The sequence below is a fragment of the Xiphias gladius genome, chromosome 11 (genome assembly GCF_016859285.1).
Source record: "Xiphias gladius isolate SHS-SW01 ecotype Sanya breed wild chromosome 11, ASM1685928v1, whole genome shotgun sequence".
In the NCBI taxonomy this organism is placed as follows: Eukaryota; Metazoa; Chordata; class Actinopteri; order Istiophoriformes; family Xiphiidae; genus Xiphias; species Xiphias gladius.
The window spans coordinates 18,213,302-18,227,482 of record NC_053410.1 but is presented as its reverse complement, the minus strand read 5'-3'; the positions used below and the strand labels follow the sequence as shown (position 1 = coordinate 18,227,482).

At 41.4% G+C, this 14,181-nt stretch overlaps 1 protein-coding gene across 4 annotated transcripts in view; it reads left to right on the top strand.

Moving 5' to 3' along the window:
* The window catches only part of macrod2 (mono-ADP ribosylhydrolase 2), a 393,753-nt gene extending 379,963 nt beyond the window's left edge, over positions 1-13,790 (top strand). For all 4 annotated transcript variants that reach the window (XM_040139126.1, XM_040139128.1, XM_040139127.1 and 1 more), the window contains 3 exons: positions 9,030-9,068; positions 9,570-9,641; positions 12,474-13,790. In XM_040139126.1, the coding sequence (XP_039995060.1) occupies positions 9,030-9,068; positions 9,570-9,641; positions 12,474-12,496 (134 nt within the window). In that variant the 3' untranslated portion in view covers positions 12,497-13,790. The remainder of the gene's footprint in view (positions 1-9,029; positions 9,069-9,569; positions 9,642-12,473) is intronic.
* Positions 13,791-14,181: the final 391 nt, after the last annotated feature.

The following is a 14,181-nucleotide window of genomic DNA, read 5'->3' as shown; positions in this document are numbered from 1 at the left end:
ATCCAAGCAGCCTTTATTTATGAATATTCATAACATACTTTAAAATGGAAATGGAGGCTTCAGTATATTGTTATTGTATTTGAAATATCTTCCCAGTGAGCTTTTTTCTGGTGACTTGTGAGAGTGGGCGCCCGCTTCAGTAAACTCATGGAACACCCATAAATTAAAATAAGACTGTCTTTGCCTAAAGCTAGGAATAAATAAATCTGAGTTGTGAACAGAAATTGTTTTTCCTTCATGCAGTGTGATTCAGGAGTCGATAGCTATTGTCTTAGCTCCAAAGGTAAGATTTAATGGCTGCACAGATTCAGTGTCACTGATTAAAACAAAGCTCTTCCTTCTCTCCAATCAAACTTGGAGTAAGTTTTGACTGTTAAGCATTTGCGATGTCATGCGAAGCACCAACACAAACATGAATAAGGTTTGTAATGTGCACGACTGCACATGTGATAGGAGTTATTATTCCACTGCCAGTCAGTCTAGTATGTGCCTATTATCGACACAGCCTTTTTTAAATGTGAGAGTCCTGTTCCTATAATTCTGCTCTTTGATATAAGCCTAATATAAAGCACAGACAACCTTGCAACTTAGGGAGCCTGAATCTTCAGTATATCACTTTTCCTTATATGTTTCTGCCTTTGATAAAGCCGGCCCCCGCTAGACACTGACTGTGGGATGAAAGCTGCTCCTTGACTACCGAAGGACGGTACAGAGAATACTTTAGAGGGCTGGCCTCTACCTGAGCGTGGCTGGGTGCAGACCAGACAGACGAATAGGGGACAGACTGTAATAGCATACTAAAGCCAGGAAGAACAGACCCTGCAGGGGAGAGAAAGAGGATAGAGAGACAGACAGACTCAGCAGGCCATCACAACAATCTCAGTCTCAACAAAGCAGAGAGACAAGCCACCATTACATCAGCCCAGAGGCTGCTGGAGCTGACATTCCCACTGCTCATCTCTTCCTTGATTTTTCTTTGTTTCCTTTTCTCTCTTTAGACCTGTTGTGAAAAAAAAGCATCACAGTACCTCCAGTAAACTCCAGTTCATCCTCATTATCCACAACTTTTCACTTCTTTATGGTCACGTGATTGTCTCCTAAATTTCATGACTTTCTATCGTCAAATGTTTTTTTTTACCGTGGTAGCCAGGATGTGTTAAGTATTGATGGCTGCAACTGCTTTATTTAGCACCGTGACTCTGCCGCAACTGCTCGCAGCTCACTGTATGCGAGGCTCTGAGCAGAAAGCCCAGCTGCATCCACAAGTACCATCTGGTGCCCAAAAACCACATGCACATCATGTCTCCACCTCTCTCCCTTTTAAGCACCACAAACAATAAAAAAAAAAAAATGCATCAAAATGAAGGTACACAGAATCCCCTTTTAACAGCTGTCATGAGAATTGGTTTTATTCTCTTTTTTGCGAGTGTTATTTAGGGGATGCTATTGATTTCTATGTATTTTACTCTCCCAGTGGTACAGCCTGTGTGTACCAGAACAACAGCCCGACACAAATGGCTCCTCTGAAATCCAGCGGACCTGCCACCGGCAGCGTGACACACAAAACCATCACAGCACAGTGACCCTGTGTGGTCACTCTTTTGTCAAAGCATCAAGTACAAAGAGGGGAATTTCTTAGTAGTCCATTCCAAATCAAAAGAGAGTTTTTTTTCTTCTTCTTTTTAGCATCTTGAATTATTTCTCCCACAATTCATTAATGTATTCTTCTCAGAATTTGTGCAATTTGCATTTATAATCTTTAATCTGCAACAGCAACAAAGATATGAAGCCTTGCTTAAATTGGTTGTTTTGTGCTCTTTTGTCTTGGTCTTTTGTGAACAATGGAATACTGGTGATGTAAATCTAATTCTGGACAGAAATGCGGTCTTTGCTGTGGCTATGAATTGTCAGCACACAATTAACTTTTGGCATAACATTGTACACTGTAACACTGAGTAGCTCCTCAGGGAACAAGCTGCCACTGGCTGAAGACATTAGGCTGTGCTTGTGTTTTATGGCTTTTTACACTGACTTAAAGTCCAGGAACAGCAGCTACACCGATCACAGCCCTGCTGACGCACTGTGTGTAAATGCTGTGAGGAAACTACCCACAGTCTTATCTTTATCTGTATTAATGCAGCTTTTATTGTTTAATTCCATTTGGCTTTGCTCCTCATTCTTAAACTCAACTTGACTCCTTGTTCTGAATTTCTTTGTTAATTTTAGGTCACTGGATATCAAATCGAGCCTTTTTCCTGGCAATTTCAATACGAAAAAGTTTCACTTTTCAAAATAATAATCTTTTTCCAGTCTGTTGATTGCCCTAGAGTCTGAGTGAATTTGGTTTCTTTGCCATCATTCCTCAGCACAACCGCACTCTCCATCATTCTGTAATGACTTCCTACTGATGAGAAACACAGAACCCTGGTCATTTAGCTAGAGATGGAGAATAGACCAACAATGTGCATGATGTCCATTACGTTGGTCACCTCAGTCCCAGAGGCCTACTTCGGGGGTGTGTGGGGGGGGGGTCCTCCAGCAGGCTATAAGGGACAAACTTTTTCTGTCTTCCTCCTTTTTCTGTCCTCCTTTAAAGGTCCTCTTTTGATCAGCTCTCTTATCCTGTTTCCATCCCTCTCTTTTGTTCACAAAAAAAAGCAAACAAATCAACTCTGAGCAGAGGGAGAATTTGTCAGCCAGCAGACATGCAGCAAATGTGTGTGTGAGAAGTCTCAAACACATTTTAGTCTCCATAGCACACACATACAACCTTTAAAAACACACACATACATGGCACTGTTTGAGTGATATGTGATCTCTGTACGGGTTGTCTGTCTCCCTGAGGCAGTGAGGAAGATTTGACGGCGGCGGTACTTCAGTCAGACACAGAAATAAACTGGGACTTTTCAGTCTTTAACCCTTTCGACTGCTAATGTCATTGTGCGCTCAACTCGCTAGTATTTTTCAAATATTGATCTTTTCTCTCATCTCTCCAAGTTCACTCAGAATCCACAGAGTGTATGATGCAATAATAACAATACAACAACATATTAGAACTACAACAAATAGTCCATAAATTGATTGGCAGATCAAAAAAAAATTAATTGGCAACTATTTTAATAATTAACCGATCACTTAAGATTTTTTTAACACAAAAAATACCAAATATTTTATGGTTCCAACTTTACGTTTTGTGAAAAGTTTAAAATAATCGTTAGTTGTAGCTCTAACAATATGATACAATTCAGTATATTATCTCATGCTATGATTAGAAAATGATACATCAGAATAAGTCATCAGAGAAAACACTGCAATTTCAACTTCACTGTACAAAACCGAGCAAAACAACAGCTAACACAGGTGAAGTAAAATCATTTAAACAAGTGTCGTGACAGTAATATCTGATGCAACTTCTTCATTCTCTATAATTACATCTCCATTAGCCCTACAGCACACTGCTGGCACACACACACAGTGCTTCTGCTGAGGTCTACCAATCAAGCTGCTCCCTTGCTGACCTTTAAATAACAGACAGCTGCTCTGCCAGGGCTCCTGGTTTTCACTGCCACCTGGATCAGCTCTGTGGACATACTGACCAGTCCAATCCATGATCTGCTGTGGAAGACCTTCAGCAGCCCAGAAGAAGCATCACTTCATAACTGTTAATCAGTCGGCTAGCCTGAGCCGTGTCCTCGGTGGCACATAAACATCCGGGCATTCCTCTAAAAAACACACTGTTTCTACATCTCCCTCGGCTGTGGTCTGTCTCATTTTTATGGGTTGTGGGGCGTTAGCCGAACCACCGTGTGTCAGATTCACCAGTCCCCTGCAAGACGGTCTGTCTGTGCTTTGATATAGTAAACCACAATAGGTATTGAAGACAGCGGGGCAGCTTCCTGCAGGAGGCCCGCTAGCAGCACAGGGAGCGTCTAAAGATTATGTAAAGTAATTCAGCAAGTGATGAGAGAGGAGCAGGCCACTACTGACAGCAGGTTTAGCAGGTATGTAGGTCACACAGGGGGAGGCCTCTTTTGCATTTTTTCCCTTCCATGTCTATTTTGTGTTGTCTCCCTCTCTCACTTCTTAACTAAATCAGTTATTCACTTGCTGCTTTCATCTCTGTGTATATCAGGGTTCTTGCTCTTTTTTTTTTATCTTCTGAGAGACCACTGTGACTCTCCCACACTTCTTTGGACAAAGTGGGGAATAGAAAAAGACTAAAAAGATAGATCAAGAGTGAAACACGTTGCCAGTGGAGACAACATTTTTTACTGGCTTTCCGGTTTCTTTCAACCCTGTGTCTTATCAAAGGTTTGCCGGTGGTCATTTCCCCTTCACTTTTTACAACATATGTTGTCAGCTGTGCCCTCTCTTTTCTCTTGCCATCTCTCTCTGTCTTTTAATCATCTTCACTGTCTCTGAGTTGTAGCTTAACCCCAAAGCAGATGGTGTCCTGTTCTCTTTTCAGTCTTTCAGGGTACTTTGTGTTTTCTCATCTTGTCAAGCATGGCCTAGGACTGTGTAATGAGCTTGGGCCTTTTCAGTCTGTTTAGAGGACCCTGACCCGACTCATAGCTGCCCCACCACATCCACCACTGCAAGGTTACCCAAACCGGCAGGGGAGCACAATGCTACTTAGTGTCCACAACCCCTGGGCCTTTTCTTAGGGAGAAGAAAGGCGGAATATTAATGAAGACTCATGGCTTTTCAGGAGGATAGCAGTAGAGAGGGGCGGTCATAGTGTTTACTGAGCAGGCTTGTTTTCATCTCCCTAGCCTGCAGGTCACAGCTCAGTGCTCTTTAATTGGTTCAGATTGTCAAACACTGTTCCATCTCATAGCAAAGAAAACCCGGCCATCAAATGCTGACCGCCCCCCCCCCTTCACAAAATCCCTTTTTTCCTGTTTTTAGAATGGCAGCATATGCAGCTAAGCTATTTCTACAAGCCTGCACTATAAATTTGACATTAACATATGAAAATGGGCTGCTTTCCACATTTACCATCTCATTAGTTCTTTTGGTCTGGCACTTGTTGAGGTCCACCCACTCTTGTTTTGCTTGAGCAGGGAGATGTCTTTAATTATCTTTGCAGTGGGCATATCAGTCCTAAAGCTATTAGTCCATGCAAAGTTCAATAGGGCGCTCTTTGATACTTGTTTAATATACATGGCCCAATGCAGACCAAGTCCCTCATAGACCACCCAGTTTGTATGCTGAAATTAATTCTGCTCTCATCTTCTGAAAGGAGAAGGAGCTTCTCAATAGATACTGGTACTGGCCTTGACATTCTCTTATCTTATTCTCTCAAGATGAAGTGCTATTGAGCAACTAGTGGCCCTCTGTCTGCTTCATAAAAGCCACAGAAACCAAGGAGCTTTACCAGATACTGAATTTGATCAACTCAAGTAACATAGAAATAATTTATGCAATCAGCAAGAGATCTTCAGTCAGTAAATGTTTTTCTTTTGTGGTGTATTTAATTAGAGCATACTTTTGTGTGCCTTTCGTAGAAGATACTGTGCAGTTGTTTGGAAGTAAAAGTAGGGTTTTTTTGCAGTTTTCAGCAGCTCCTGGACAGAGATTGCAATAGGTCATGTCCACTGTTTGAGTGAGAGAAGCTGGACACTTGTGTGCGTTGGCTGGGATCAAAGCTCCACGAACTGTTCAGACACAGCAGACCAGCTCACCACGCCATGGTTTGGGGATCAAATGAACAGAAGAAATTCTCCTGGGGAACTGACACTGTAGGGCACAGACACTTCTACACCTCCACACCTCCATCGATTTTCAGTCTTCCACTGCTCAAGAAAAGAGCAGTTGAATAAAAGACAGTGAGATGTCCTGCGGCTGAGGGAGAAAAGGAACCTCCTGTTCTGCTGAAGGCTCCTGTCTGGAACATTAAGCAAGGACGGTTCCCATGCTGCCATGTGGATGACCCACGGCGACTACCTCCCCCGTGGGCTGACGGAGCTGGAGTGACAAGAACATTAAAAGTGGTGTGGAAGCAGAACTGCCGCAGATCGTGACAAACACTGTTCAAGAATGATGCAAAATAATGACAAACCTTATCATACAGAAAATACAGCTAATCAAATGTATATTTCTTTTATTTATATGAGGTTAAAAATCGTAGTTCAAAGACATTTTCTATTATGGCTGAATATTGTGCTGCTGAACACTAATGCTGACCAACAAAACGCTAACTACCTCTTGTCTAATAAATGAATGGAAGGTGGGGGGATGTAATTTTCTGCTTGTCTGCATATGAGGGTGACTTATGCCCAACGCTCTTCCTTCCTTTCCCTTCTCTTATGTGTGTTAATGTGAGCACACACGCACTCGTGCATCCTCCCTCTTGATGGGTTTTCTCTGTGGGATGTTTTCGCTGAACGTCTGAAAGGCTGAAGTGATGGGAAAAGTTAAAGAATGTGAAAGTTCAGCAAATGTTTTAAATGTTTTTGATCTCTTGCATGACCTCTGTTCACTTGTAAATTAATCTGTCGCGAAACCTTCACTGAAATATTATGAATTGACAGATAACAAAAAGATAAACAGATTACTGCTTTCAGATGCAAAAAAAATACAGATTAGATACCCCTTTAAAATTCTCATTAGCATTCAACCTTGCTGAGGTTGCCTAAAGTATCTTCATCGAGAAATATGCACACTTTTGTGTGAGACAGTTAGGTTCGAGTATTTTATTCATTCTTTCTCTAGACCCCCACAATAACCCATACCATATACAAATTTTCTTACAATCATACTGGTAAACTAAACACCAACTTGGAGGGTGGAAGACACTGTCAAGGACCCCTCAGGGTCCTTGGTCCTGGCTTTAAGAACCTTTGGTGTAAGCTGTCTAGTTTCCTGCTGAGGAAGTCAATTCAGTCTACTTTTTTTCTCCTCTTTTCCTTATCAGCTCTCTGTGGACTCTTTCTCTCCTTCAACAGAACCTTGAGAGAGGGCCATTTTTCTCTCTCCCCCCATCTTGTTTATGTGTTTACCACAGCACATCCTCCCGTAAATGATAACCCCTCTACTGTCAGCACACAGGAGTCAAATTAGAGAGCGAGACAGACCAATGTTGCTGTGCCCTCTGAGCTTCAGGCAGGCAGGGGAGGCTGGGGCTGCAATCAATTGAAATTCCGAGCTTTTGGCTTTGTTTTGATCAGTGCTGGATATCAGAGGAAGAGGATGATACCCAAGCACCAAGACTTTGTTGTTATTACCTGAGAGAGAGGAAGAAAGGAGCCTACTGGAATGAGGCCAGTGCTTCAGTGAGCTCCTGCTGCTGCACACAGCCGTGCTATGCTAGCTCATATAAAAAGGCAGGCACGATGAAGGCTCACTTCCAACACGAGTCGCAGCACTACCCACATTCCACATGTCCCGCCATCAGCTTCAATACCCGTAACATAATTACGGCTGTATGCATAATTTTTTGTATCAACATTGATGGCATACGCCTGCCTGTCATACATATGTGGTAAAGTGTGTGTGTGTGTGTGTGTGTGTGTGTGTGTGTGTGTGTGTGTGTGTGTGTGTGTGTGTGTGTGTTTACTGACATTTTTATTCCATTACAGTAAAGAAGTGAATGTGGTGTTGAATCTGCTTCCTTTAATTCATTTATAATAAAGCAGAGGACATTAAAGGATAATTCCAAGTTATTAAAATGTAGCTATTATGCTCGTGGTTTTGGTCATTTCTATCGTTTATGATAACACTGTACTGAGAGTCATTGCTGAGCACACAGTGACATCCCTGCAACAGTCGGGCAAGAAACACAAATGTTAGATAAATTATAAACAAACTGACTTAAGACAGATTATCTAAACTGATATTATTTGGAGGTAAAAACAAAAGTCAGCACAGTTGTTGGTAATAATCCCTCATTGCACAGGAAAACGAACAACTGAACCAAGGGACAGTCTGGGTATTTCTTGCTCCTCTGGATTTCCTGTAGCGATGTTGGCATGTTCCTAGATCTCAGCAATTAGCTTGGTGAGGATGTTATTATTACTGATAGAAATCAATATAAGATCCAATTTGTAAATAACCAGAATTATCCTTTAAATGGTTTTACATTAAAAAAAAAACATTATTTGTAACATTATTTCATCCCCCTGGACAATTCCATGCCTCAGATCAAAAAGTAAAAAAATTAAAAATGAGCAACATTGCTCTTGCTTCATCCTTCCTGCTTTGCACCAGCCCTTGAGTCCCAGTGGTGTCTCAGGGAGGAAAAATGTTCTTCCAAAATGTTGCAACAGATTAAATCCGTTTTATGTTGAAGAAGTAGTGTCACAAATGTTCTCCATAGGTGGCAGCCCACAGGTCCAAACTGTCAGGGATGCAAAGTTAATATGTAATGCCCAAGCTGTCTATATGAAACCTGACATGTATCCAAATCTGCAATTACTACCAGGGAACTTGCATTTCTGTAAGGGGATTAAATGACCTTGGCTGCAGAATTGTAAATATTCCACACGGTGTTCTATCATGCCCAAGCAGTTGTATTTGTTTACATCATCTCTGGACCACCTGGGGAGAGCGGTTATTTTTATTGTGTGCTTTGTTTGGATGATTGTTGTTGCAAAGTGGGGAGTGCAGAGCTTTGCTCAGTGAGTGACGAAGAAGGAGTTGTGTGACTATGGTGGGGGGAAGGGGGGAAGGGGGGGTCTCAGGCTGCCTTTCAGGGCTGGCAGTCTGTAATTAATTTTGCATGCGTCTCTCTCCCTTCTCACATTTATTTGTTCTTTTTTGAAGTATAACTCTTTAGGAAGGCGCCGTATTTCCAAGCATGAGAGCCTGTTAAACATCACCACAAATGTAAATGTGAGGCCACAAATAGGAAGTTGCCTAAATTCCTGGACTTGTTTGGGGATGAGCTACTTTTTTGAGCAGCATGTAGTTTGATTTAAAAAACAAAACAAAAAAACTACCAACCCTTTTAGATAATGCATATGCATGCATGAATTGACTTTCAAGATGAGTAACATGTCTATGTCTATATGTTCTCCACATTACAGATGTCTCTGAGATCAACGACACTGGCACCAGCAATGGAGGTGAGTGTTTTTTTCCTCCATGAACTACCCTCTCTGGGCACTGGGACACATCAATGAAACCTGCCCCCAAACAGAAACCTCCACACCGTCTGTTGCCGTCATCCTTTCTTCCATGTCTTGCTCTCCTGCTTCTGCTACTCACGGGCCAGATATTTCTGTCAACATACCTGCATACATTCATAAAATATCACAGTACATATTAGCACTTTGATTATGTGTTGAATGCACTTCAGTTTCAGTGGTAAGAGCTCCAGCCATCATCAGGGACGTAATGTAGACTCTTCCACTATTGTTAAATAATCAGATGTTCACATTCAGTTTAATCCTGATGTCAGAAAGTTCTTGTTAGCTAGTTTGTAACTATAAACCCACTTGTTTAGGTAAACCGATGCTCTCCTACACAGGTTGAGGAGCAACAGATTGCTTATCATTGTCTCTTCTCATGTTTTCCCCTCATTCCCTCTCTATTCTTCTCTTTTCTCTTCTCCTACACTTGTCTAGAGGAGATGAAAGATCATGTCGAGAGCTCAGAAGAACCTAATTCAATTCCAACTGACAGCATTCAGTCCAAAGGTAACGCCTTGGAGGAAGCACTCACACCGAGCGCTTATCTCGCACTCATCTCTATTTATAAGCAGATTCTTATTAGTACTCACAGCTGCTGAATTAAAATTCACCTCATCCGGAGAATCCTCAGAGCTGCGCAGCCGAGTGTTACCCAGCTTTGCCCTCCTCGTCTCGGTTTCTCTCGTCTGTCTCCATCTCCTCGTCTCTGTAGAGGCAGGTGGCAGGCAGGCAGTTTGTACGTGCTCCTCCAGGGCCAAATGCATTTGTAAATCCTCTCTACCCATTTCAGGTCTGCAGCTATGACCCTGATATTTTGGTATTAACGTGTCAGCGTGTCTTTGGAGATTGAGTGTGATGAATTACCCGCAAACTCAACTATCAGACACTTAATAAATCAAGTATGCAATGCATATTATTTTAACATGCAGCCAACACAGACGCTAGCGGTAATAATCATGCCAATAAATCATATTTGATAAGGATACTACACTGTTGTTATCCTCAGGTCTCCGTTGAGATTTAGGGTAATAAGACGGCATGTAATTTGAAAGTCGAGGAGAGTGCTATGTCTTCATTTGTTCTGTGTGTAGCTCTATATAGTTGTTGAGCCAAACAATGGGATTCAGATTTGGGCATCATGCAGTTTCCAGGTAGAAAAAAAATTCATTAAGCAACTGTTGTGAACAGATTGTCGGGGTAGAATAGATAGGACAGGCTAGCAGCATATGAAATAACTTGGCAGAGACCAACGGGTTGGTGTAGAAAACAGAGAGCTTAAACAATGCCAGACAAAGCACCAGAGAAGAAAAAGCTTGTTGTCGAACAGCCGCGTGGCTCAGGGCTGGATGTAGGGATGTCACAATACCAGGAATTTGGGAGTTGGTACCTATACTGCTGAAATTCCATGATTCTTGATGCACAATTCGATACCACAGCAAAAAATTGAAAACAAAAGAGGTTGCTGTACACACAATGTGCTACCACACACACACACACACACACCTCCATGTAGTCAGTGTGCAAGCATTAGTTTAAATTGAGTGACATAGTGTGAAAATATTGATTTAAGAAGTCGTGTTATATTTTGACTGGCAGAGTTGATGGTGGTAGCCTGCTAACGTTATGAGCTATCGCTACATTAGCCTAAACAAGATAGCGCAAGCGTTTGTGAATGTTGTGTGTGGAGATAAGTTGGAGGTGTTTCTTTCTTTCATTTGAAATACTGTTGTGACACTGTTTGCATGGTTTCCTGTGGTTGTCTATAACTTGTCCCTGATGATCTGCTTCAAAAAAAAAAATCTCCATTCACAACTCTTGGCTTTTTTTTTTTTTCCCCCCACGAGTCAGTACAGACCTGTTGCTGCACCAACACTTGTCGCCAAAATTCAACATTTTGTTACAGTTGTTATAGTATATAGCTTTTCTTCTTTCCTCTTACCTTTGGTACCTATGGTTACTGTAGAAAAACAAGTACCGTCACGTTTTCTGAAGTTTGTCACCAACTTGGCACCGAAGTATCCGTTCTCATGACATCCCTAGTGGGAAAGCTGTATAGGGGAGCTGGGTAACACATAGTGTGCCATTAAAATTAGCTAAAGTACAGTATCGGAACACGTGACAATGGGCAATCACAACAGACTGCTCTGTTTTCTGAACAAAGATGGTGGATTATTTTAAAGATTTACATGGCTACTTGCTGTTCAATTACAAAAGAAAAAATGGATCAGCCTCATTGTCCAGATGTATTTTCAACCTCTGTGTCACATACAATTTCTTGAACATCACAGATTGATTTTTGACTAAATAAATGGGTTATAATGCATGTCACTGCCCTTTATTGGCTTTTATATGTAGATGTTACAAGTTCTGTTTATTGTTAGATACTTACTAAGAGGTGCTGCGGTTGCCAATCTGCCTACTCAACACTATGGTCCAATGCAAAATTTCTTGCTGTGGACCAAATTACGACTGATTAAATTGCCATTAAATTTGGTAAAGATATTTATTTGTCCACCGGCTAGAAACTTTTTGGCCCAAAGTCAAAATCACTTGAGTTTAATGAAATATGTTGTAGATATTCATAATATTCATGGTCTTCAGAAGGACCATTTCCGATGCTTTTAGCATTCTCCCTGAATTTTCCTCTACTGCGAGCATCACATGAATATTTCCACCTCTACACTAGAACTAACGCCACCCTCAGTCAAAAATGACAACATTGCAAATTTCCTGTACTATAGAATGATTACTGTGAAATATCATGACAGTATTCCTATTTCCAACGGGAAAAAAATCCCTTTTGATTAATGACCCCACCATCTTTCTCTAAAGCCAACATTATAATAAACTCTACATTGTACCATTACCATTACTACTGGAGATAAGGCTCTGAGAATAGCAGGGTCATATATTGTTTTATTCTAGGACTGCAACTAACAGTTATTGTCATTGATTATTCCTTTAATAGTGAAAAATCCTCATCAAAATTTCATAAAGCCCAAGGGGGGGTCGTGATATTGCTCTTTATGCCTTACCAGTAGTCCAAACCTTTAAGATTTTCAGTTTACTATCACATATGACAAAAAAAATTAGTAAATCCTCACCCTTTTCCTTTTGTGGCTGCAATGATCATTTCAGCCTAGCAGACCTTGTTCTAAATGAAAGTGCCAAATCTTCATTTCACAGTCATCTCCTCTGCAGCAGTCAGAGAAATGAGAACCAGTCACATACAGTGATATTAAAGATACAGTAATGTGCTCTGGATGTGATTTAATTCTTGAACCAGTAATTCAGCAGGACAAAATCTAAATTCAGACTGTGGATTTGTTTTCCATCCAGACACTGTTGAGAAGAAAGAATGACCAGCTGAGGGAAAGGACAATCAACCTCATCTGACAGCCAGCAAACTGTGCGAAGGCCAACCACACTGGTGTCAGACTGGCTCATGTCAGTATGGGCTCTGACACTGGCCCAGGGCAACCAGTTACTCACAAGATGCTCACATTCCCAACTTTATTTAGCCTTTTCCCTCTTTGTTAAGAAACTACTCATCCCTGAAGTATGTATGTACTGTATGAATATGTATGTATGTACAAAACCTTACTATAGGACTTGAACATATCAACCAGAAAAGATGAGCCATACCTCACTGTGTGTTACAGTCATACATCATTTTTTTAGTGGGGTGCGACGAGATGAACCAGGTTCAAGTCTCTTTGTTTGATCTCAACCCACTGTGAGAGCATGTTGAAGCTGTCACAGGACAACAGCCACAGCACCTACATGTTGACACTCCAGGCTGGGTGATGCTTAACATCAGCCATCCTTTTGTTCTTACAACTCAAATGCCACCGCCACAGTCGCGATGACATCAAACGGTGGAATACCCGACAACACCATGCATTTGTAAGCCTCTTTGGAGTGCAACACACTGACACCTGCCGTGTCTCCTCACACGCTACTGCAGCTCAAGCTCCATTGTTTAGTAAAATCAACCAATACCTTGATTCAGTAAGGCGATGTGCCTCTCCCAGGCCTTTCATCTATGAACATCCCCGATAATGTCTCATCTCCGCCGCTGCTGTATCTGCAGCTTAACCCCTTTTACCAGGAAACTGTTCATCAGCAACCACGCACACTAAAGAGGATGTGTGTCTGTTAACAAATCAATTACTTCTCTTTTTCCCCTTTTTCTTTGCCATTTCCAGTGCATGCCAGAAAATTGCTTTGAACTTCACCAACATAAACAGCAATTACAGTCCTCTTCGCTTTCGCTTGTCACCTTACCAGATTGTCTATAATTGTATTGAAGGAATCTGCCTTATTTCATATTAAACTATAAAATCACAATCACAGACCTAAGGAGGGGGTCCAAGTATGAATTCTTGGTTGTATATTGCTTGCTGATGATTTCTAATTTTAAGCACATCATGTAATGGCTAATACCTGTTGTTAATGGTTTCTTTATTTTCCCTCAGTTGATTTAAAAAAAAATGGTTTTGGTTTCTTTTAATTGTTGGTATGATTCATGAATTATTTTCAGTGGTGCCATACTACAGATCAGATGAATTAAAGTTCTATGAAATGATGCCTTCATACTTTGATGTTTGCTTTGCTAAACTATAACAGAAACAACTAATAAAGTTTAAGGTGGAAGCCATGTCTCAGCTTTTAATGTACCTTGTAGTGTGCCTTGTTTTTACTTGCGTCATGACAGTAGCTAATATTTTATTTCATTTTAGTAGAAGCTCTTACAGTTAATTTTCCCTCAGTTCATATGTGTGAAATTGAACAACTGAAACACAGCGGTCAGTTGCGTGACGCTGGGTAGACAGAAACAATTAGTCTGTCCTGTGATCTCCAGCATGCTGCTTCTCTGGCCCTCAGGCTCCCTCCTGTATCAAATGAGAGGAGATATCTGGCAGACCCTCTCACCCCAAAGCCCTCCCTCCCTCTGAGAAACTCACTAATGGCCAGACACCAAGATGTCTGGCCATTAGTGTTATCGAAGACTCGTCAGCTCTGCAGACCAGAACCTCTCTATCAA